The 27,426-nt window shown below is 46.9% G+C and overlaps 1 protein-coding gene across 1 annotated transcript; it reads right to left on the reverse strand.

Moving 5' to 3' along the window:
- Window positions 1-2,208: 2,208 nt before the first annotated feature.
- Window positions 2,209-26,553, reverse strand: LOC120990609 (zinc finger protein 436-like). Its single transcript, XM_040419529.1, has 6 exons — window positions 26,246-26,553; window positions 25,901-25,990; window positions 18,412-18,491; window positions 17,327-17,517; window positions 3,924-4,047; window positions 2,209-3,156 (listed from the first exon to the last, which is right to left on the reverse strand). The coding sequence occupies exons 1-6, from the start codon at window positions 26,551-26,553 to the stop codon at window positions 2,408-2,410; spliced, it is 1,542 nt and encodes a 513-aa protein (XP_040275463.1). The 3' UTR covers window positions 2,209-2,407.
- Between the last annotated feature and the right edge of the window lie 873 nt (window positions 26,554-27,426).

Genomic DNA, 27,426 nt, shown 5'->3' on the forward strand with positions numbered 1-27,426 from the left:
GTTGGTAAATGAGACTTACCAAAGTCTGAAACAGCTTTTTCACTGCTGAATACTGGAGCAGACACTGTAGTAGATGTGCCCCCTAAACTAGAATGGCATCCAGCCGCTGGACAACTACTGCCTTGTCTCCTTTGTCCATTCCATCTCCTAGCCACTAGGTGTCAGCAGTAGGTTTTTCTTCGGCTAAGCTTCCATCCCTGCTAGTAACACCGCCGTGCAGCAGGGATCGCTGTGATTTCCTGCCGTGAGCCCAGTGCAGCGTCTGATTTGCTTCGGGCGGGCAGCTCCTCGGGCCGCAGTGCTGTGTGTGTGTGCGCAGCTGCGCGCGCGGGCCGGTGTCCACCATGTTCCGGAAGGTTTGGCGGGTGAATGTGAGGAAGCCTCTCCCCACCATTCATCTGTATCTCTGTCCTGAGGACGGCGATACAGATGGAGATGAGCGCTTCCACAATGGAGGCGCTCATCTCCACTCCTGCTGCATCCGGACTGAACGGGCCCTCCTCCGGCACTCCGCACCCGTGCACCTTTGAAAACGGGCTGACAAATACCCAGGCGCCAGGACCAAATTCCTGATCGCCATGGCGACCTGGCACCTGGGATTTGTCGAGCCCTGTGGTAACCCATTTTTTTACTGGACAAAAAAAGTCCTGCATGTAGGACTTTTTTGTCTGATCTATTTGACGGAATATGCGACCGGGGCCCTTAACGGAGTCTCCAACGCTGATGTGAGCAAGGCCAGAATCATTGTTTGAGGGCAACAGCTTGTAGTGTGAACAATGGTCCTCTGCCCACAAACAATGATGTCCTGTGTATCCATAAACCAGGCCACCTCTGTCAGCCAGTGGATATGCCAAAAATATTCGAGATGAGAAAATCTCTTTTATTATAAGATTAAAAATTATAAAAAAAATATTCTTCTAAAACAGGATTTATCAGATGTTTCCTAGAAGCTGTCATGTAGCATGAATGAACCTTTTAAATTCAAATATACACCCTGAAATAAACCTGTGAATCACTGAGATACAGTATTGTGCGAATTATTGCAAAATATCAAAAAAACTCAAACATAACCTATAAATGATTATTAATTGTACGGGTTTTTGGCGGTAGGTAATGGCGATAATAAGGTTAAATGATTTATCATCAAAACAACTGTCAGAATGGACATAATAGTGTTGCCATAACCAAAATACTCATGTTGGGCTCAGGAGCTGGAGAAAGTTCAGGCAATGCAATGTTCCAACAAGACTCAGCTCCATGCCATATTTCTAAGACTATGGTGAAATATTTCAAGGACAAGAAGATTAGCATTTTGGACTGGCCTGAAAATTCGCCATATCTCAATCCTATTGAGAATTTATGGGCGATCTGCAAGGCCAAATTCCAAAAGATGTACTGCACGACAAAAAACAAGATGGTGGAAGCAGTAATTCAGGTGTTTTTTCGAGAGGAGGCAATCAAGAATAATTGTAAAAATCTAGTTGACTCCATGCCGAGCCAAGTTCAAGCCATGATTACAGCACAGGGAGGATAAATTTAATATTAAATAATAGTATTTAAACCTTGTTTATAAGTCTAAGAATAGTTTTATTTTGAATAAACAATATTTACGAAAAAAATCCTTGTGTTCGCACAATATTGTATATTGTTTGGCTTTACTGTATATAGCTGTATGGCTCTCGTGCAAGTACATAATGTCCCACCCCCAGGGTTTTGGTTTTATATTGAGAAAGTCTAATAAATTGGTTGGAAAGAAAACAGGACAAATACGTAGTAAAAATGTAAAAAAAAAATGCATGAAGTGTATTTGTTATTCAACAAGCAGAGGAAAAATTAGTGGACGACCTAATGGCCGGTACTTATCTGACACATAGAAAATACTAATAATTCATCCACATGTCTCCATTCATGATCTGCAGGTAATAAAGATGGAGAAGGGAGGATACATATGAAACACATATATGAGCATCACTTGGTCACTGAATTCACGTTGCTATTATTCAGGGGTTAATTAACAGATGTGACATCACCAGCGATTCCCACCACCGATATATCACTCAGCTCCAGTATCTAGATGGGTTTACCATTAAACCGCAGGAATGTACATACGGGGTTAATTATTACAGTTCACACGGTCAGATAAATCAGTGATATAGTCATAATGCCACCAATATCACTGTCTCCGCACAGGAGGGTTAGTCTGTAGGAGCAATGAAGGTCACAGTGCGAGGAGAAAGTATAATATTAGCCAAGAAGACAATGTCTGTCAGTGACAATGGTGACGCTGTCGTCAAGCAAATAGAAGAGTTTATTTTATCTGTAAATACTGTTTGGATGAAGATGAAATATTAATATGTCCACATACGTTATAAAACTATTACATGGAGCGTCGTTACTTCTCCCCATGTCACTCTGGATGTAATTTCTGATGTTTAACAAGATTTGATTTATCATTAAAACATTTCCCACAATCTGAACATGAATATGGTTTCTCTCCAGTGTGCCTTCTCTGATGATGATAACAAAGTTTCGCTTTAGTAATAAAACAGTCCCCACATTCTGAACAGTGGTATGGCTTCTCCCCTTTGTGCATTCTCTGATGTTGAACAAGACATGATTTATCTGTAAAACATTTCCCACATTCTGAACATGAATACGGTTTCTCTCCAGTGTGACTTCTCATATGTCTAGCTAGATCTGATCTTTGCGCAAAACATTTCCCACAATGTGAACATGAATACAGCCTCTCTCCTGTATGACATTTCTGGTGTTTAACAAGATTTGATTTCTGTGTGAAACATTTCCCACATTCTGAACATGAATATGGCTTCTCTCCTGTGTGAATTCTCTCATGTGTAACAAGATTTGATTTCCGTGTAAAACATTTACCGCATTCTGAACATGAATATGGTTTCTCTCCTGTGTGACTTCTCTCACCCCCTATCTGACCTGTACTTGTGGTAACAAACTGTGATTGGTCAGGAGAAGGTTTCTCGTGATCAGAGGGATTATATGATAGATCTGTACTGTGAGGTCCTGGATGTGCAATAAGGTTAATGAGGTTTTCTCCTGAGGAGCGCTGCATGATATCTTCATCTTCTACTTTATGATCTAGTGATAACATGAAGTTTCCTTCAGAATTCTTACTGAGATTTCCTGTGAAGGTAAAAATTGGAATTTGTGATTTTGTTCCCAAAAGTGCAACACCAAGTGATCAAAAAGGCGTATGCCCCCCAAAATAGTACCAATCTAACCATCACCTTATCCCGCAAAAAATGAGCCCCTACCTAAGACAATCGCCCAAAAAAATAAAAAAAATATGGCTCAGAATCATGAGTGTGTGCAAGGAGCCGATGACATCACAGTATGAAAAACATGGCGATGATGATAATTGTGCATCAGACAGGACCTGGTGCAGGGTGATGAGAAGGTGGTGATGACATAGGAGGAGGATGGGGCAGCAATAAAGAACGGAGTCAGTGTACAGCCAAAACATAAAGAAATGAACGCTAGAGGCCAATCTGCTAATACTGTGATCAACTCGGGAGCAGGTGATGCCGCTGCTGTTGGTGAAGGCTCAAAAGCTGTCAGACCTAGGGCAAGCATGTATGGTGGTGGCTCTGTGTGGGTACCTCCCTTGTAGGAATTTTTCTCCACAGTTTCTGCCAAAAAACATTGCAGTGTTCAAAAATTAGCTGTGGCCATTAAACCACAAATGTAGGAACTACGGCTCTCCTTCAGCCAAAATGAGAGAAGAATCTGATCAGAGAACGCGTCAGCTTGAATAAGGGGAACCCTTCATCATGGGGTGGGGACATCTCCAATCAAAAAGCAGCGCAGCAGCCGGAGATCAGATTCTCCTCCTGCCCTGAAGGCACCAAAAACAGAATCTGAAGTCACTTTCTCCATTCATGATTCCATACCTGTGGTGACATCTCCTGGAATGTCCTCCTCCTCCACCTCACTCTTACATGGCGGATCAACCATCATCCGCTCTTCTTCATCCTCCACTTTAATATCGGTCAGATCTTCCCCTTGATTTGTCATCTGTAACAATTCAGTACAATACAGCAGACAGGTGGGAAATCTAACAGATCCACATAAGAGACCCCCACAATCTATGACCCCTGTATGACTGCAGGACCCCCCTATATAGATGTGTATAGGGCTCAGCTCCATCTACCTGAGGGTTCTCTGGGAGCTTCTCCTCTGGACAGTCCTGGGAATGCAGAGGACGGGGACATCTCTCTGGTGGATTTCTCCTCCTGGATCCATCTGTGGAGACACAAGCACACAGTGACTGAATACATGGCCTCCATTACATGTCACTGCACACACGTGTATACACTGCACATGACGGCTCTTACCCTGTGATATAAGAGGCTGGTGCTCCTCCATTACATATCACTGCACACACGTGTATACACTGCACATGACGGCTCTTACCCTGTGATATAAGAGGCTGGTGCTCCTCCATTACATGTCACTGCACACATGTGTATACACTGCACATGACAGCTCTTACCTTGTGATATAAGAGGCTGGTGCTCCTCCATTACATGTCACTGCACACACGTGTATACACTGCACATGACGGATCTTACCTTGTGATATAAGAGGCTGGTGCTCCTCCATTACATATCACTGCACACACGTGTATACACTGCACATGACGGGTCTTACCTTGTGATATAAGAGGCTGGTGCTCCTCCATTACATGTCACTGCACACACGTGTATACGCTGCACATGACGGCTCTTACCTTGTGATATAAGAGGCTGGTGCTCCTCCATTACATGTCACTGCACACACGTGTATACACTGCACATGACGGCTCTTACCTTCTGATATAAGAGGCTGGTGTTCCTCCATTACATGTCACTGCACACACGTGTATACACTGCACATGACGGCTCTTACCCTGTGATATAAGAGGCTGGTGTTCCTCCATTACATGTCACTGCACACACATGTATACACTGCACATGACGGCTCTTACCTTGTGATATAAGAGGCTGGTGCTCCTCCATTACATGTCACTGCACACACGTGTATACACTGCACATGACGGCTCTTACCTTGTGATATAAGAGGCTGGTGCTCCTCCATTACATGTCACTGCACACACATGTATACACTGCACATGACGGCTCTTACCTTGTGATATAAGAGGCTGGTGCTCCTCCATTACATGTCACTGCACACACGTGTATACGCTGCACATGACGGCTCTTACCTTGTGATATAAGAGGCTGGTGCTCCTCCATTACATGTCACTGCACACACGTGTATACACTGCACATGACGGCTCTTACCTTCTGATATAAGAGGCTGGTGTTCCTCCATTACATGTCACTGCACACACGTGTATACACTGCACATGACGGCTCTTACCTTGTGATATAAGAGGCTGGTGTTCCTCCATTACATGTCACTGCACACACATGTATACACTGCACATGACGGCTCTTACCTTGTGATATAAGAGGCTGGTGCTCCTCCATTACATGTCACTGCACACACGTGTATACACTGCACATGACGGCTCTTACCTTGTGATATAAGAGGCTGGTGCTCCTCCATTACATGTCACTGCACACACGTGTATACACTGCACATGACGGCTCTTACCTTGTGATATAAGAGGCTGGTGCTCCTCCATTACATGTCACTGCACACACGTGTATACACTGCACATGACGGGTCTTACCCTGTGATATAAGAGGCTGGTGCTCCTCCATTACATGTCACTGCACACACGTGTATACACTGCACATGACGGCTCTTACCTTGTGATATAAGAGGCTGGTGCTCCTCCATTACATGTCACTGCACACACGTGTATACACTGCACATGACGGCTCTTACCTTCTGATATAAGAGGCTGGTGCTCCTCCATTACATGTCCCTGCACACACGTGTATACACTGCACATGACTGGTCTTACCTTGTGATATAAGAGGCTGGTGCTCCTCCATTACATGTCACTGCACACACGTGTATACACTGCACATGACGGCTCTTACCTTGTGATATAAGAGGCTGGAGCTCCTCCATTACATGTCACTGCACACACGTGTATACACTGCACATGACGGCTCTTACCCTGTGATATAAGAGGCTGGTGTTCCTCCATTACATGTCACTGCACACACATGTATACACTGCACATGACGGCTCTTACCTTGTGATATAAGAGGCTGGTGCTCCTCCATTACATGTCACTGCACACACGTGTATACACTGCACATGACGGCTCTTACCTTGTGATATAAGAGGCTGGTGCTCCTCCATTACATGTCACTGCACACACATGTATACACTGCACATGACGGCTCTTACCTTGTGATATAAGAGGCTGGTGCTCCTCCATTACATGTCACTGCACACACGTGTATACGCTGCACATGAGGGCTCTTACCTTGTGATATAAGAGGCTGGTGCTCCTCCATTACATGTCACTGCACACACGTGTATACACTGCACATGACGGCTCTTACCTTCTGATATAAGAGGCTGGTGTTCCTCCATTACATGTCACTGCACACACGTGTATACACTGCACATGACGGCTCTTACCCTGTGATATAAGAGGCTGGTGTTCCTCCATTACATGTCACTGCACACACATGTATACACTGCACATGACGGCTCTTACCTTGTGATATAAGAGGCTGGTGCTCCTCCATTACATGTCACTGCACACACGTGTATACACTGCACATGACGGCTCTTACCTTGTGATATAAGAGGCTGGTGCTCCTCCATTACATGTCACTGCACACACATGTATACACTGCACATGACGGCTCTTACCTTGTGATATAAGAGGCTGGTGCTCCTCCATTACATGTCACTGCACACACGTGTATACACTGCACATGACGGCTCTTACCTTGTGATATAAGAGGCTGGAGCTCCTCCATTACATGTCACTGCACACACGTGTATACACTGCACATGACGGCTCTTACCCTGTGATATAAGAGGCTGGTGTTCCTCCATTACATGTCACTGCACACACATGTATACACTGCACATGACGGCTCTTACCTTGTGATATAAGAGGCTGGTGCTCCTCCATTACATGTCACTGCACACACGTGTATACACTGCACATGACGGCTCTTACCTTGTGATATAAGAGGCTGGTGCTCCTCCATTACATGTCACTGCACACACATGTATACACTGCACATGACGGCTCTTACCTTGTGATATAAGAGGCTGGTGCTCCTCCATTACATGTCACTGCACACACGTGTATACACTGCACATGACGGCTCTTACCTTCTGATATAAGAGGCTGGTGTTCCTCCATTACATGTCACTGCACACACGTGTATACACTGCACATGACGGCTCTTACCCTGTGATATAAGAGGCTGGTGTTCCTCCATTACATGTCACTGCACACACATGTATACACTGCACATGACGGCTCTTACCTTGTGATATAAGAGGCTGGTGCTCCTCCATTACATGTCACTGCACACACGTGTATACACTGCACATGACGGCTCTTACCCTGTGATATAAGAGGCTGGTGCTCCTCCATTACATGTCACTGCACACACATGTATACACTGCACATGACGGCTCTTACCTTGTGATATAAGAGGCTGGTGCTCCTCCATTACATGTCACTGCACACACGTGTATACACTGCACATGACGGCTCTTACCTTGTGATATAAGAGGCTGGAGCTCCTCCATTACATGTCACTGCACACACGTGTATACACTGCACATGACGGCTCTTACCCTGTGATATAAGAGGCTGGTGTTCCTCCATTACATGTCACTGCACACACATGTATACACTGCACATGACGGCTCTTACCTTGTGATATAAGAGGCTGGTGCTCCTCCATTACATGTCACTGCACACACATGTATACACTGCACATGACGGCTCTTACCTTGTGATATAAGAGGCTGGTGCTCCTCCATTACATGTCACTGCACACACGTGTATACACTGCACATGACGGCTCTTACCTTCTGATATAAGAGGCTGGTGTTCCTCCATTACATGTCACTGCACACACGTGTATACACTGCACATGACGGCTCTTACCCTGTGATATAAGAGGCTGGTGTTCCTCCATTACATGTCACTGCACACACATGTATACACTGCACATGACGGCTCTTACCTTGTGATATAAGAGGCTGGTGCTCCTCCATTACATGTCACTGCACACACGTGTATACACTGCACATGACGGCTCTTACCTTCTGATATAAGAGGCTGGTGTTCCTCCATTACATGTCACTGCACACACGTGTATACGCTGCACATGACGGCTCTTACCTTGTGATATAAGAGGCTGGTGCTCCTCCATTACATGTCACTGCACACACGTGTATACACTGCACATGACGGCTCTTACCTTGTGATATAAGAGGCTGGAGCTCCTCCATTACATGTCACTGCACACACGTGTATACACTGCACATGACGGCTCTTACCCTGTGATATAAGAGGCTGGTGTTCCTCCATTACATGTCACTGCACACACGTGTATACACTGCACATGACGGCTCTTACCTTGTGATATAAGAGGCTGGTGCTCCTCCATTACATGTCACTGCACACACGTGTATACACTGCACATGACGGCTCTTACCTTGTGATATAAGAGGCTGGTGCTCCTCCATTACATGTCACTGCACACACGTGTATACACTGGAGCTCCTCCATTACATGTCACTGCACACACGTGTATACACTGCACATGACGGCTCTTACCCTGTGATATAAGAGGCTGGTGTTCCTCCATTACATGTCACTGCACACACATGTATACACTGCACATGACGGCTCTTACCTTGTGATATAAGAGGCTGGTGCTCCTCCATTACATGTCACTGCACACACGTGTATACACTGCACATGACGGCTCTTACCTTGTGATATAAGAGGCTGGTGCTCCTCCATTACATGTCACTGCACACACATGTATACACTGCACATGACGGCTCTTACCTTGTGATATAAGAGGCTGGTGCTCCTCCATTACATGTCACTGCACACACGTGTATACACTGCACATGACGGCTCTTACCTTCTGATATAAGAGGCTGGTGCTCCTCCATTACATGTCCCTGCACACACGTGTATACACTGCACATGACTGGTCTTACCTTGTGATATAAGAGGCTGGTGCTCCTCCATTACATGTCACTGCACACACGTGTATACACTGCACATGACGGCTCTTACCTTGTGATATAAGAGGCTGGAGCTCCTCCATTACATGTCACTGCACACACGTGTATACACTGCACATGACGGCTCTTACCCTGTGATATAAGAGGCTGGTGCTCCTCCATTACATGTCACTGCACACACGTGTATACACTGCACATGACGGCTCTTACCCTGTGATATAAGAGGCTGGTGCTCCTCCATTACATGTCACTGCACACACGTGTATACACTACACATGACGGCTCTTACCTTGTGTTATAAGAGGCTGGTGCTCCTCCATTACATGTCACTGCACACACGTGTACACACTGCACATGACGGCTCTTACCTTGTGATATAAGAGGCTGGTGCTCCTCCATTATATGTCACTGCACACACGTGTATACACTGCACATGACGGCTCTTACCTTGTGATATAAGAGGCTGGTGCTCCTCCATTACATGTCACTGCACACACGTGTATACACTGCACATGACGGCTCTTACCTTGTGATATAAGAGGCTGGTGCTCCTCCATTACATGTCACTGCACACACGTGTACACACTGCACATGACGGCTCTTACCTTCTGATATAAGAGGCTTGTGTTCCTCCATTACATGTCACTGCACACACGTGTATACACTGCACATGACGGCTCTTACCTTGTGATATAAGAGGCTGGTGCTCCTCCATTACATGTCACTGCACACACTGCACATGACGGCTCTTACCTTGTGATATAAGAGGCTGGTGCTCCTCCATTACATGTCACTGCACACACGTGTACACACTGCACATGACGGCTCTTACCTTGTGATATAAGAGGCTGGTGCTCCTCCATTATATGTCACTGAACACACGTGTATACACTGCACATGACGGCTCTTACCTTGTGATATAAGAGGCTGGTGCTCCTCCATTACATGTCACTGCACACACGTGTATACACTGCACATGACGGCTCTTACCTTGTGATATAAGAGGCTGGTGCTCCTCCATTACATGTCACTGCACACACGTGTACACACTGCACATGACGGCTCTTACCTTCTGATATAAGAGGCTTGTGTTCCTCCATTACATGTCACTGCACACACGTGTATACACTGCACATGACGGCTCTTACCTTGTGATATAAGAGGCTGGTGCTCCTCCATTACATGTCACTGCACACACTGCACATGACGGCTCTTACCTTGTGATATAAGAGGCTGGTGCTCCTCCATTACATGTCACTGCACACACGTGTATACACTGCACATGACGGCTCTTACCTTGTGATATAAGAGGCTGGTGCTCCTCCATTACATGTCACTGCACACACATGTATACACTGCACATGACGGCTCTTACCTTGTGATATAAGAGGCTGGTGCTCCTCCATTACATGTCACTGCACACACGTGTATACGCTGCACATGACGGCTCTTACCTTGTGATATAAGAGGCTGGTGCTCCTCCATTACATGTCACTGCACACACGTGTATACACTGCACATGACGGCTCTTACCTTCTGATATAAGAGGCTGGTGTTCCTCCATTACATGTCACTGCACACACGTGTATACACTGCACATGACGGCTCTTACCTTGTGATATAAGAGGCTGGTGTTCCTCCATTACATGTCACTGCACACACATGTATACACTGCACATGACGGCTCTTACCTTGTGATATAAGAGGCTGGTGCTCCTCCATTACATGTCACTGCACACACATGTATACACTGCACATGACGGCTCTTACCTTGTGATATAAGAGGCTGGTGCTCCTCCATTACATGTCACTGCACACACGTGTATACACTGCACATGACGGCTCTTACCTTGTGATATAAGAGGCTGGAGCTCCTCCATTACATGTCACTGCACACACGTGTATACACTGCACATGACGGCTCTTACCCTGTGATATAAGAGGCTGGTGTTCCTCCATTACATGTCACTGCACACACGTGTATACACTGCACATGACGGCTCTTACCTTGTGATATAAGAGGCTGGTGCTCCTCCATTACATGTCACTGCACACACGTGTATACACTGCACATGACGGCTCTTACCTTGTGATATAAGAGGCTGGTGCTCCTCCATTACATGTCACTGCACACACATGTATACACTGCACATGACGGCTCTTACCTTGTGATATAAGAGGCTGGTGCTCCTCCATTACATGTCACTGCACACACGTGTATACGCTGCACATGACGGCTCTTACCTTGTGATATAAGAGGCTGGTGCTCCTCCATTACATGTCACTGCACACACGTGTATACACTGCACATGACGGCTCTTACCTTCTGATATAAGAGGCTGGTGTTCCTCCATTACATGTCACTGCACACACGTGTATACACTGCACATGACGGCTCTTACCCTGTGATATAAGAGGCTGGTGTTCCTCCATTACATGTCACTGCACACACATGTATACACTGCACATGACGGCTCTTACCTTGTGATATAAGAGGCTGGTGCTCCTCCATTACATGTCACTGCACACACGTGTATACACTGCACATGACGGCTCTTACCTTGTGATATAAGAGGCTGGTGCTCCTCCATTACATGTCACTGCACACACATGTATACACTGCACATGACGGCTCTTACCTTGTGATATAAGAGGCTGGTGCTCCTCCATTACATGTCACTGCACACACGTGTATACACTGCACATGACGGGTCTTACCCTGTGATATAAGAGGCTGGTGCTCCTCCATTACATGTCACTGCACACACGTGTATACACTGCACATGACGGCTCTTACCTTGTGATATAAGAGGCTGGTGCTCCTCCATTACATGTCACTGCACACACGTGTATACACTGCACATGACGGCTCTTACCTTCTGATATAAGAGGCTGGTGCTCCTCCATTACATGTCCCTGCACACACGTGTATACACTGCACATGACTGGTCTTACCTTGTGATATAAGAGGCTGGTGCTCCTCCATTACATGTCACTGCACACACGTGTATACACTGCACATGACGGCTCTTACCTTGTGATATAAGAGGCTGGAGCTCCTCCATTACATGTCACTGCACACACGTGTATACACTGCACATGACGGCTCTTACCCTGTGATATAAGAGGCTGGTGCTCCTCCATTACATGTCACTGCACACACGTGTATACACTGCACATGACGGCTCTTACCCTGTGATATAAGAGGCTGGTGCTCCTCCATTACATGTCACTGCACACACGTGTATACACTACACATGACGGCTCTTACCTTGTGTTATAAGAGGCTGGTGCTCCTCCATTACATGTCACTGCACACACGTGTACACACTGCACATGACGGCTCTTACCTTGTGATATAAGAGGCTGGTGCTCCTCCATTATATGTCACTGCACACACGTGTATACACTGCACATGACGGCTCTTACCTTGTGATATAAGAGGCTGGTGCTCCTCCATTACATGTCACTGCACACACGTGTATACACTGCACATGACGGCTCTTACCTTGTGATATAAGAGGCTGGTGCTCCTCCATTACATGTCACTGCACACACGTGTACACACTGCACATGACGGCTCTTACCTTCTGATATAAGAGGCTTGTGTTCCTCCATTACATGTCACTGCACACACGTGTATACACTGCACATGACGGCTCTTACCTTGTGATATAAGAGGCTGGTGCTCCTCCATTACATGTCACTGCACACACGTGTACACACTGCACATGACGGCTCTTACCTTGTGATATAAGAGGCTGGTGCTCCTCCATTATATGTCACTGAACACACGTGTATACACTGCACATGACGGCTCTTACCTTGTGATATAAGAGGCTGGTGCTCCTCCATTACATGTCACTGCACACACGTGTATACACTGCACATGACGGCTCTTACCTTGTGATATAAGAGGCTGGTGCTCCTCCATTACATGTCACTGCACACACGTGTACACACTGCACATGACGGCTCTTACCTTCTGATATAAGAGGCTTGTGTTCCTCCATTACATGTCACTGCACACACGTGTATACACTGCACATGACGGCTCTTACCTTGTGATATAAGAGGCTGGTGCTCCTCCATTACATGTCACTGCACACACTGCACATGACGGCTCTTACCTTGTGATATAAGAGGCTGGTGCTCCTCCATTACATGTCACTGCACACACGTGTATACACTGCACATGACGGCTCTTACCCTGTGATATAAGAGGCTGGTGCTCCTCCATTACATGTCACTGCACACACGTGTATACACTGCACATGACGGCTCTTACCTTGTGATATAAGAGGCTGGTGCTCCTTCATTACATGTGACTGCACACACGTGTTTACACTGCACATGACGGCTCTTACCCTGTGATATAAGAGGCTGGTGCTCCTCCATTACATGTCACTGCACACACGTGTATACACTGCACATGACGGGTCTTACCTTGTGATATAAGAGGCTGGTGCTCCTCCATCACATGTCACTGCACACACGTGTATACACTGCACATGACGGCTCTTACCCTGTGATATAAGAGGCTGGTGCTCCTCCATTACATGTCACTGCACACACGTGTATACACTGCACATGACGGCTCTTACCTTGTGATATAAGAGGCTGGTGCTCCTCCATTACATGTCACTGCACACACGTGTATACACTGCACATGACGGCTCTTACCCTGTGATATAAGAGGCTGGTGCTCCTCCATTACATGTCACTGCACACACGTGTATACACTGCACATGACGGCTCTTACCTTGTGATATAAGAGGCTGGTGCTCCTCCATCATGGCCTTCTTGTACAGGTCCTTGTGTCCTTCTATATACTCCCACTCCTCCATGGAGAAATAGACAGTGACGTCCTGACACCTTATAGGAACCTGACAACACAATGACACCGTCATCACCCAGACCCCTCCAGTGCTGTTACTGGAGAATTTCCCAGCATTCCCAGCAGTGTCACCTCTCCAGTCAGCAGCTCCATCATCTTGTGGGTGAGCTCTAGGATCTTCTGCTCATGTATCAGGGGGTGAGGGGGAGGCTCTGTGATGGGGGGAGGGGTCCTGCTCCGCCCTCCTGACTTCTGGAGATGGATGATGGGAGTCACACAGTCCCCCGATGTCTTCTTCACTATTGTGTACTCCTGTGGATGGAGAGAGACACTTAAGGAATAAACCCTTCAGGGGCCATGTGCTCTCCTCCGGCCTCTCCTCCTGGTACAACGTGCCTACTTACCTTCTCATGGCTCCTACAACATGACTATTGGTCACTGGTCACATGACACATCACTCACCATATTGGGGGCTGATCTTCAGGTTCTCCATCACTTGGAAGGTCTGGAGGCCGTTCTCCAGGACCCTGGACTCTTCCTATCACTTCCTATGATGGATTCTCCTCCCCGATGTCTGACTTGTTACAGAATACAATACAGAGGAGAGAAATCTAGAAAAGTTTACCTCTCCGCTCAGCAGGGAGATGATCTCCAAGGTGAGGTCTAATATTCTTCTGCTGATCTCCTTCCTGTCCATCCTTGGTGGTCGTTCAGGAGAAGAGGAGAGAACTGGAGGAGCTGGAGGCTTCTAGTACTGCAGGCGCCTTTATGAGAAGAGGAGAGGAAATCATCCAGGGGACAAGACCAGATGTCACCTCCAGAACCGCACTTCCTGAGCCTGGAGGGGCCCCGCTTCTCAGAGCCCCCACCACATGGATTCCAGGGGCCCCCACATGGAGATCTCTGGTGGCTCCACAGGAGATAAATGTCTGGTAGATGCAGGTCCCACCTCTGGGCTGTGCTCAGCTGTGTCCAGAACTCCTAGAGAAGAGACTGGAGAGAGCTGAGCTCAGGCCGGGCCCCCGCTCCATTCATTCTCCTCCTGGAGGCAGGGGCCCCTCACCAGGACAGTCAGGGGCCAGTGAATGATGACAACCCCCACTATCCCCACTACTCCTCCCCCATCATACTAAGCTGAGGAGCGGAGAAGGATTCCTTGTGTGTAATGGAGGAGAATCTCCAGAGGTGACATGTCTGAGCTCTCCACCACACTGTCTCCTCACAGCTCATCTTACTTGCAGGCTGGAGGAATGGCTGATACCAGAGAGAACAAGAGCCCTGACTACCGACCAGGACCTGCCCAGTATCTGCTGCACTGCCAGAGCTGAAGGACCTGCGGTGACGTCACCGTCATGTGATCAGTACAGGGGGCGGGGCTCAGCAGTGGAGAGTATAAAATGGGGTGAAGGACCTGGGGTGATGTCACTATCATGTGATCAGTGTATGGGGCGGGGCTCAGCAGTGGGGAGGATAAAAGGTGGTGAAGGACCTGGGGTGATGTCACTGTCATTTGATCAGTACAGGGGGCGGAGCTCAGGAGAGGAGTAGAGGTGGGGAAGGACCTAGGATTATGTCATGTGATCAATACAGTGGGCGGAGCACATAAAAGGAGGGGGAATATAGCTGTGATGACGTCACTGTCACGTGGTCAGAGGAGAAGAGCAGTGACTTTTCCCCTCATGGAGCAGGTGTCAGTGACATGAGGAGAAGAAATCTATGAGGTGATGGATTCTGGCAGCTGCTGAAGTAATAGGTAGTTCTCATTACTGATGTGCTGTAATAACAACCTGACCATGCTGGGGATTGTAGTTCTCTCCTCTTATATCCTACAATAACATGCTTTCTGTCAAGGCCCAGTGACGTGCCTAAGGTATGTGGCACCCGGGGTGGGTACTTTCTCTGGCACCCCCTCCCCCCCCTTTCCCAATGAAGTAAATGGGGCTGAGGTTCGATACCAAGCACAGACGCTATCAAATGAATGGAGCTGTGCTTGGTGAGCAGAGAGAAGGCTAGAAAACCACCCCAAATTCTCAATACAACACCCCCCCCCCCCCCCCCCCCCAGCTCTACTATTAAAGAGATATTTGGGTAGACATTATATACGTTGCTGAAAAACGTACAGGGTAATACAGCACCGCATGCCTCTTACATGGTTGTAATGCCTGTAGATAGGGATGGACATGGACAAAGAGCCCTGGCTTGGAACCCAGCACTTTCCCTATCTACTTGCATTATGATCCTCAGGTAGCAAGACCGCAACTGGTCGACGGTCCCTGTACTACTAAGGTGCAGAGACAGTCAAACATCAAGAGACAAAAACAATACAAAAGGATAGTCATACGTAAATGGGTCAGAACCAGTATTCTGACTCCGATTGTTGTAATAGCGATTTATCCCTAGTGAAGCTTCTATGCCTGGCCTGTATAAGCAGATATAATCAATGCGGACAATCCTTATCAGAAAGCTTGAACTCACCAACACAGAGTTTATCAGTGTAAATTGCTTTATTCTGTAGCCAGATAACAGAGTACAGCAGAACAGATGGATTCTGGTATTGTGCGGTCAAAAGATGATGCTTTTGTAAGCTTACATGAGAATACATGTGGTACCTGTTCAATGCCTGGAGCAGTATGGAGAAACAGGAAGGGAGGTACACAGAAGAAGGGGTGGAGCAATGAAATGAACAGAAAAACAAGTGCAATACCAAAAACGGCCACTAGATGGGAGCATATAACCAAATATAGAGTATATGAATGGTTCAATTAAATAAACTATATAGATTTAACTGCGTAGCAGCACACTCTCCGTCTGGCATTGAAAATGTCACTATTCAAACCATAACGGTAGTTATATAATTGCAAATAAACAGTTCAATTTGCTTGATGTCCGAGGACCTGAAAAACATAAGTAGAACAGGCATATAATGCAACAACTAAAATGTAAGGCTTCAAGTGTATCAATTAAAGTTCAAACACTTCTTGCTTGAAGTTTCAGGCAGAATTCAGCAGCATAGGCAATAAGTTCATTCTCCAAAGGTCAAGAGCAGAACAAGTTCCATGATAGGCCTGATGAAAGTCTTTACAGTCCCTTGTCTTGCAACTTTCACCTCCACCTTGCGTACCTTACCGTCATCACTAGGAACGCTCTTCACAATAAGTCCCTTAGGCCACCTAATTCTTTCGGTTTGCTGGTCCTTGAGCAGAACGAGATCTCCAACTTGTATGTTAGGGCACTGTCGTTGCCATTTCCTGCGTCCTTGCAGAGTGGAAAGATACTCCATCTTCCAACGATTCCAGAAGCAAGGTTTTGTACTTGCTTCCATTGATCAAAGCACAGATTTCCGTCTTTAAAGTTACCAGGTGGAACAGGAATTGACCCAAGCTTCTGGGTAAGCAGGGTAGCTGGGGTAAGGATAGTTGGGGTCTCTGGATCTTTGTCAGGTTCTAGAAGACTGAAGACGTCAGCCGTGGTCTCTTCTGTGTGATCCAGCAGGAATTCAGGACCTGTTAACCAGGAAGAATTTGCAAATACACTTGCAGACACTGGCCTAGTAGCATCATCTGCAGGATTAATTTCAGATGGGACATGACGCCATTGTTCAGGTTTAGATGATTTCCTGATTCTTTCTACACGGTTCCTCACGGAGACATAGAAACTTTTAGTCTGGTTGTATATGTAGCCCAGAACAACCTTACTGTCTGTGTAGAATTTGGTGTCATCTATCTGAATGTCTAGCTCGCGTAATATAAAATCTGCGATTTCTACAGCTAGCACAGTCCCACAAAGTTCAAGCCTAGGAATTGTGTGCTCAGGCTTAGGTGCTAACTTAGCTTTCCCAAACAGAAACCTTATGTGGGTTTGATTAGAAGAGTCTCTCACCTTGAGGTAGGCAACAGCCGCAATGGCCTCAGTAGATGTGTCTGAGAAGATGTGAAGCTCTTTTCTCCGGCTTGTAGCAAGGGAAGCTGAGGTGTAGCAGCGTGGTATATGGATTCCATCTAAGGCGTGTAGAGATTGCTTCCAGGACTCCCACTTTGAAAGCTTGTCAGATGGCAGTGGAGCATCCCAATCTTTAATAGACTCTGAGAGCTGTCTAAGTAAGGCTTTACCTTGTATAGTGATGGGAGCCACAAATCCCATTGGATTGTATAGGCTGTTTACCACTGACAGAACACCACGCTTGGTAAATGGCTTGTCTGTAGAGCTGACTTGAAAGCTGAAAGTGTCCTTTAATAAGTCCCACCGTAGGCCCAGACTTCTCTGTATAGGTGGCATGTCCATTCCCAGATTTAAGCCCATAAACCCTGTGGCATGATCGCCAGGTTGAAAGGCTTTCATAACAGCAACACTATTTGAGGCAATTTTGTGTAGTCTGAGGTTGGCCTCGGAAAGCATACCTTGTGTCCTTTGGAGCAGTGTCCTATGGCTTAGTTCGTCTGCAGGTAAAGACTTAAGTCCATCGTCAACATAAAAGTCTCTGTCAACGAAGTGTCGAGCATCCGCGACATAATCCTTTTCTCTATCAATGGCAGTCCTTCGTAAACCATATGTTGCAACAGCGGGTAAGAGCCATTTCCGAAAACATGTACTTTCATGCGGTATTCAATAATCTCATTGTCCATGTTGTTGTCACAGTGCTACAGAAACCTTAGGAAGTTCCTATGGTCTTCACGTACAATGAAGCAATGAAGCATCTGTTCAATATCAGCAGTTATGGCAACTGGTTCACTTCTAAATCTCATAAGTATGCCTACGAGGTTGTTGGTTAGATTCAGGCCAGTGAGTAGAACATTGTTTAGGGATACACTTTGATGCTTGGCACTGGAGTCAAATACTATCCTGATTTGTTTTGGCTTACGTGGATGATACACTCTGAAGAAAGGCAGATATCAGCACTCATCGTGTCTTTGAAGTGGTGGTGCTGGTTCGGCGTGATCATTGTCAAAGATCCCTTTCATAAAGGCGATGAAATGGTCCTTCATTTCAGGCCTCTTCCTTAGTGTTCATTGAAGTGAGTTAAATCTGGATAAAGCCTGCCCACGATTGGTTGGGAGTTTGGCCCTTGCACCACGAAGAGGTAATGGTGCAACCCAACTGTTAGACTCATCCTGAAAGAATTCCTTATCCGTTATTTTGATGAATTCTCTTCAACTGACAAGGCTATTTTGTTGTCCTCACTTGTAGTACAGAACACTGTAGTACCTAGGTTGTCATCACAACGGACAGGAGTAACATCAGGTACTTGGATGATGTCAAGAAGCTTCTCCTTTACTTCATAATGGTGAGGGCACTGTTTGAAGTGGGATACACATCCATTTTCCAACACTTATGTCTTGAAGGAGTGGGTCTCAGATGGCCTACACCTCCTGTTCAAGCATACATCACCCACTATTACCCAGCCTAGGTCAAGTCTTTGTGCATAAGGGGAGTTGTCAGGCCCATCGCACTGATCGTGTACTTTATGTACTCTGAGAATGTCCCTTCCTAACAGGACTAAGATTTCAGCACTCTTGTCCATTGCAGGAATCTCATCAACAAGGTGCCTTAAATGAGGATGTTGATAGGCAGCTTCTAGAGTGGGAATCTCCTCCCTTTCGTCTGGTATCTGGTCTCACTCGACTAACGTTGGTAGGGGTATGCCCTCTTCCTCGTTGATATGAGAGACCATGAATCCATCAACCCTTCTGCCAAAGATCTCTACACGACCAGAACAGGTTCTGAGAGTATGGTGTTGCGTGACCCTCTATGCCAAAGATCTCAAAGAATTTAGGCTTAACCAGGGATCTGTTGCTCTGTTCATCTATTATGGCATACATCCTAGCAGCTTTCTTAGGATGACTCTTTGGGTATATCTTGACTAGGCATCTCTTGGCACAGCATTTGTGGTCCTTGCCTTCTCCACAGACTTCTGTACATGAAGAAGAGACATTATCTTTGGTTGGAGCATGACCTTGTTGCTCCCCGCCATGATTTGAGATGGGAGTAGAGGTAGGAAGCTGCTGTGGGTTGTCTGGAAGTGGAGTAGGGTGCATGGCTGTAGCATGTCTGTGTAATGACCGGCGTCACGCACAGGGAGGGAAAAGGGAAAGCCCTGCCCAAGGGAGAGGGAAAGATGGTGACCCCTGACTCACCTTGCGGCTGGCACCTGACTGCCCTGACGTCCCTAGACGGGTTCCTCACCCGTACGCCGATCACGTGGCTAAACCCTGGCTTTCCCTAAAATGAGCCCTAGATAGTGAACGGGCCGGTGGGATCGCTAGTCCGCACCACTGACACTAAGAGGGAAACACCAGGGAGAGGACAGACAATACAGACGAACACATACACCCAGGTGGGCGACCACAGCAGACCACAAAGGTCCAACAGGGATCCGGAGGGTAACGTTCTGGACCAACAACCAGAGAACGCAGCAACACAGCTCCAGAGGGTCAGTATAGAAGTCCAGGCAGGAAGCTCTATATCTGGCAACCAGAGAAGTGTGAGAGGGAAATATAAGGAGGTTGGGAGTGCTGGACAAGGAACAGCTGAGGAGAAGGAGCTTCGGATCCCTGAGTGAGCCAAAAAGGGTTGCAAAGCAAACCCAGAAAGCTACCATAGGAAAACAGCCCTATCTTACATAGAGCGCGCAGCCAACCGCTGCGACTTCCTGAACCCGGGTATAACGGAGTCAGGCGTGGTTCTTGACACCCTCGTGACAGTACCCCCCTCTCTACGAGGGGCCTCCGGACACTCAGGACCAGGTCTCTCAGGATGAGAGGCATGAAAAGCCCGAACCAGCCTGTCCACGTTTACCTCAGACGCAGGAACCCACATTCTTTCCTCGGGACCGTAACCTCTCCAATGCACCAGATATTGAAGAGAGCGGCGGACCCGACGAGAATTAACAATTTTGGATATCTGAAACTCTAGATTACCATCCACAACAACAGGAGGGGGTGGCAGCGGTGACGGTTCTAGAGGTGGAACATATTTTTTGAGTAACGACTTATGAAAGACGTTATGGATTTTAAAAGTCTGAGGTAGCTCCAGGCGAAAAGCCACGGGGTTGATGATGGCTACAATTTTGTAAGGGCCAATGAACCTAGGACCCAGTTTCCAAGAGGGAACCTTTAATTTAATATTCCTAGTAGACAACCACACATAGTCATTCACTCCTAGGTCCGGACCTGGCGACCGTCTCTTATCAGCCATGCATTTGTATTTACCTCCCATATTTTTCAAGTTAGCTTGCACCTTCTGCCATACCGATGAAAGAGATGACGAAAACCGTTCCTCTTCGGGAACCCCAGAAGACCCCCCCTCTTTGAAAGTACAGAATTGGGGATGAAAACCATATGCACCAAGAAATGGTGACTTGCCAATGGATTCCTGACGACGATTATTTATGGCAAACTCAGCTAACGGTAAATATGATGACCACAACTCTTGGTTTTCAGACACAAAACATCTTAGATATGTCTCCAGGTTTTGGTTGGTACGCTCAGTCTGTCCATTCGACTGAGGATGGAAAGCTGAGGAAAAGGACAAGTGTACCCCCAAACGGGAACAAAAAGCTTTCCAAAATTTAGAAATAAACTGGGTACCCCGATCCGAAACAACATCGGAAGGGACCCCGTGAAGCTTCACGATTTCACTGACAAATACCTGAGCAAGAGTCTTAGCATTAGGTAGTGCGGGTAACGCAATGAAGTGTACCATTTTGCTAAACCTGTCCACTACTACCAAAATAACAGTTTTACCCGCAGACAAAGGTAAGTCAGTGATAAAATCCATTGACAGATGTGTCCATGGTCTATTGGGAATGACGAGTGGTAATAGAGACCCTGTAGGACCTGTATGCGAAACTTTTGCGCGCGCACAGGTAGAACAAGAAGACACAAAATCCAATACATCCTGACGCAACCTTGGCCACCAAAAACGACGAGACAATAGCTCCAAAGTTGCTTTACTACCCGGGTGCCCAGCAAGTGCCGAATTATGATGTTCCTTTAATAATTCGAAACGCAGGTTCAACGGTACAAACAATTTCTCTGAGGGGCAAGAGACCGGGGCGTCCCCCTGGGCCTCTAACACCTTTCCCTCCAGAGCAAAGTGTACCGCAGAAACAACCACTCCTCTTTGAAGAATGGGTACCGGATCACTCACATTACCCCCTCCAGGGAAACAACGAGATAGTGTATCAGCCTTGGTATTCTTTGCCCCAGGACGATAGGTAATAACAAAGTTAAACCTGGTAAAAAATAGCGACCACCTAGCTTGTCTAGGGGTGAGACGCTTAGCTGATTCGAGGTACAGAAGATTTTTGTGGTCCGTAATCACAGTGACGGGGTGGACTGCCCCCTCTAAAAAGTGACGCCATTCTTCAAACGCTAGTTTAATAGCTAATAGTTCCCTATTGCCAATATCGTAGTTCTTTTCTGCTGCAGATAGTTTTTTAGAAAAGAAAGCACAAGGACGCCATTTGCCAGGAGATGGACCCTGAGACAGCACCGCCCCCACTCCCACCTCTGACGCATCTACTTCAACAATAAAAGGCTGAGAGACATCAGGTTGGACTAGTACAGGTGCCGAGGTAAACCTCTTTTTTAGAGAGGAAAAAGCAACTTTAGCGGCGTCAGACCATTTAGAAAAATCTGTCCCCTTCCTAGTCATGTCAGTAAGGGGTTTTACAATAACTGAATAATTTTTAATGAATTTCCTATAGAAATTCGCGAAGCCCAAGAACCGTTGCAGTGCTTTGAGGTTCTCAGGAAGATCCCAATCTAAAATTGCCTGGACCTTCCTAGGATCCATACGGAAACCTGAAGCAGATAAGAAATAACCTAGGAATTGTATCTCCTGAACGGCGAAGACACATTTTTCAATTTTAGCATATAATTTATTCGTCCGTAGGACTTGCAGTACTTGTCTGACATGCACCTCATGTGTTCTCAGATCAGACGAATACATTAAAATATCATCTAGGTATATTACCACAAACCTGCCGATTAGATGACTAAAAATGTCATTAACGAAATGTTGAAAGACGGCAGGAGCATTGGTCAGACCGAAAGGCATAACTAGATTTTCATAATGCCCCTCAGGGGTGTTAAAAGCTGTCTTCCACTCATCCCCCTCCTTGATACGAATCAGATTGTAGGCCCCCCTAAGATCAAGTTTGGAGAACCACCTAGCACCCGCAATCTGGTTAAACAGGTCAGGAATGAGAGGAAGAGGGTATGGGTCTCGGATGGTTATCCGATTTAATTCGCGAAAATCTAGGCAAGGACGCAGGCCCCCATCTTTCTTTTTAACGAAGAAAAACCCTGCAGCCACGGGTGAAGAAGAGGGTCTGATGTGTCCCTTAGCCAAGCTCTCGGAGATATTATCTTTCATGGCTTGTCTCTCTGGACCCGAAAGATTATATAACCTGGTCTTGGGTAATTTTGCGCCGGGAATAAGGTTAACCGGGCAATCATAAGGACGGTGAGGTGGTAACTTCTGACAACCCTTTTCAGAAAAAACGTCCTCAAAATCCGAAATAAATGTAGGTAGGGTAGTTATGGAGGCGACTATGCAATTGCTATTTAAGCAATTTTCTCTGCAATGCTCACTCCACTCCGATATCTCCCTGGCCTGCCAATCCACCACTGGATTGTGCGTTACCAACCAGGGAAGACCCAGCACTACCGGAGTGGGAAGCCCCTCCATAACATAACCTGAAAGCATCTCGTTATGGTGGTCCCCTACCCGAAGGTGTAAATTATGAACAATGTGGGTGAGGTTTCTCTGAGACAGAGGAGCAGAATCAATAGCGAATATGGGAATAGGTCTCTGTAGCGTACAGAGAGACAAACCCATAGTGCGGGCAAAATGGGCATCTATCAAATTTACCCCTGCTCCACTGTCTAGAAAGAAAGAAATAGTCTCCGTCTTAACACCAAAAACAATAACCACTGGCAACACAAATTGCGATGTACGTATGGAGGAAACATATACCCCCCGGCTGACATCCTCCACACAGCCTGGGGTTAGTAGTTTTCCGACGGTCTTTTGTTTCTGAGGAAAGAAGGACAGACATTAATGAAATGACCCCTCTCCCCACAAAAAAAACAAACCCCACGCCTACGGCGAGCCTCAGGAGGACGGACCTGACGAGTAGTTGCATAGGCTCGTCTAAGTCCGTACAGACTAACTGCTGCTTGGGAGGGGTTACCAATTGCTCCGGTTTTTTCTACCTGTCCCTAAGGCGTCTCTCTATACGGATAGAAAGGGACATAACCGCATCAAAGGAAAAGGGGGTCTCATATAATGCAAGCGCATCCTTAACCCTTTCGGATAACCCAGAGCAGAACTGACTCCTGAGAGCCGGGTCGTTCCATTGGGTATCCGTAGCCCACACTCCTCTACCGGCCGCTCTCCTTGTAGGAGTCTCCGTAATCTTGATTTAGCCAGTGCGACTCGGTCAGGGTCGTCATATATGAGACCCAAGGCCCCGAAAAACTCATCCACTGACCGAAGAGCCTGGGAATCAGTAGGTAAAGAGAACGCCCAGGACTGCGGGTCCCCCTGCAGCAGGGAAATAACAACCCCCACCCGCTGTTCTTCATTACCAGAGGAGTAAGGGCGCAGTTTAAAATATAATTTACAGGCCTCACGGAATGTCAAAAACTTGTCCCTTCCCCCAGAAAATCTGTCAGGGAGAGGGACCTTGGGTTCCGCAACAACCTGGTTACCAGTAGCAACCGCTGGGCTTGCGGTCAGTTGTAATTGCTGCTGTTGCTGGAGGACCGACGCCTTCAATCCTGCCACCTCCAAAGACAGGCCATGAAATTGTTTGGACAGAGCAGCAATTGGATCCATACTGGATTCTAAGTAGGTAAAAAAAATATATATATATATTTTTTTTTACCTACACAAAATAAGGGCCAGATATAATGTAATGACAGGCGTCACGCACAGGGAGGGAAAAGGGAAAGCCCTGCCCAAGGGAGAGGGAAAGGTGGTGACCCCTGACTCACCTTGCGGATGGCACCTGACTGCCCTGACGTCCCTAGACGGGTTCCTCACCCGTGCGGCGATCACGTGCCTAAACCCTGGCTTTCCCTAAAATGAGCCCTAGATAGTGAACGGGCCGGTGGGATCGCTAGTCCGCACCACTGACACTAAGAGTGAAACACCAGGGAGAGGACAGACAATACAGACAAACACATACACCCAGGTGGGCGACCACAGCAGACCACAAAGGTCCAACAGGGATCCGGAGGGTAACGTTCTGGACCAACAAACAGAGAACGCAGCAACACAGCTCCAGAGGGTCAGTATAGAAGTCCAGGCAGGAAGCTCTATATCTGGCAACCAGAGAAGTGTGAGAGGGGAATATAAGGAGGTTGGGAGTGCTGGACAAGGAACAGCTGAGGAGAAGGAGCTACGGATCCCTGAGGGAGCCAAAAAGGGTTGCAAAGCAAACCCAGAAAGCTACCATAGGAAAACAGCCCTATCTTACATAGAGCGCGCAGCCAACCGCTGCGACTTCCTGACCCCGGGTATAACGGAGTCAGGCGTGGTTCTTGACACCCTCGTGACAGTCTGTCGCTACTGCATTCTGTGCACTTGATGACAACTTTATAGTGTTTAACAAAATGGCTATAAGAAGCACAGCACTTGTAGCATATGCCAAGTTTCCTGAGAATCTCCCTGCGCTCTTGTAAAGTCTTTGCCCTAAGCCCATGACATTTCTTAAGAGGGTGAGGCTTCTTGTGAATAGGACACTGACAATTAGGGTCTTTATCTCTGTCATCCACAACGCCCTGATCAGTAGGTGAGGTTGCGAAGGGTGAGATTTCTGTCCTTTTAACAGATATAGCTCTATTTAAGTCTCTACGTTTAGCTGCTGTATTATCATACCTTAATGATGGTAAGGATGAAGCAGGCAGGTTGGGTTCACTGAAGCTGAAAATGGGGTAGTGTCTCATCCATGCTAGATCACTAATGAACCTGCAGAAGTATGAGAATGGAGGAAAGGATACATTATAGTCTATTTTGTATCTTGAGCCCTGTTGGGCCCATTTTTCTTGTAGGCCATATGGCAGTTTAGACACCACTGGGTTGAAATCATGAGCGGTGTCCAGAAAGCTTAGTCCAGGTAGAAGTGGGTCAGTCTTTGCCAACTCTAGCTCCATGAGGAGGTCACTTAGATCTTGGAGCTTGCGATAGTCTTTGTTCCCTATTTTTGGGAAGTTTTGCAGTTACTTGAATAGAAAGCTTTCTATGGCTTCAGAGCTTCCATAGGCTTGCTCAAGTCTTGTCCATGCAGCAACAAGACCTGCATCTAGGTGGTCAACATGTACTGTTCTGAGTCTTTTAACACGACCTGCAGATTCTGGTCCCAGCCACTTTATGAGCAAATCAAGTTCTTCCTTAGCAGTAAGGTTGAGATCGGCAATAGTAGCCTTGAAGGTTGATCTCCAGGCCCTGTAGCTCTCTGGACAGTCGTCAAACCTTGAGAGGCTGGTGTTAATGAGCTCACGGCGTACCATGTATCTGGCAAAGTCATTCATGTCTAGTCTCTCACTCCTTGGTGTCAAAGTAACTCGTGGAACCCCTTGGGTGTGAAAGTTCTCTGGTGATGTAGGGTGAGGTTTACCAGGCTAAATTGATGTTGCATGAGCGTTTAACTGTGGTGTAGTCTCTAAGGCTTGTGCGGGCTTTGGTTTGAGCTGCGGCTTATCACCGGAAGTCACCTTGTTGTTGACATGAGTTGATCCGGTTTGCTGCATAGATGTACTTGCATTGTAGACTTGAAGAGGCTCAGACATATAGAGCTGAGAGGTCTCTGCATTGGGAGTCAGAACAGTGTTGTTAGTAGGAGGTACAGGAGATGACTCTGTATCTTTGCAGATTTTATGCTTTAGAACGTATTCACTGGTGCATTCAGCTGGATCTTCCAGTTCTACTGGGATAAGGCAGTCTGAATTAGTACTTTGTCCCATTGCTTGTTCAAGGACCTCCAACCTTGCTAGGGAAGCTGCTTCCTCCCCTTCTATTTGCAGAATCTTTATTTGTGAATCTGCTTCTGATTGGAGAGCTTTGCTTTGAGCTTCCATCTTGGCTTGATGAGCTGCCATCTCTGCTTGTTGAGCTACCCTTTGAGCTTCCATCTCTGCTTTACTAGCTGCCATCTCTGCTTGATGAGCTGCTCTTTGAGCTTCCATCTCTGCTTGTTGAGCTGCCCTTTGAGCTTCCATCTCTGCTTGCTTTCTGGTAAAGGAGCTTTGCTTTTTTGATTCGGCATTAGCGCGGGCCGCTATTAACTTGTCGCTTAATGTTGATCTTCTGGAACGAGAGGATCTGGAAGAAAGTGCAGTGCGCTTGGTTGTGGTGGATCTGTGAGATCTGGTCTCCTGCAGTTGAGTAATGCGGAGTTCTGCCTT

The sequence above is a fragment of the Bufo bufo genome, chromosome 2 (genome assembly GCF_905171765.1).
Source record: "Bufo bufo chromosome 2, aBufBuf1.1, whole genome shotgun sequence".
Taxonomy (NCBI): domain Eukaryota; kingdom Metazoa; phylum Chordata; class Amphibia; order Anura; family Bufonidae; genus Bufo; species Bufo bufo.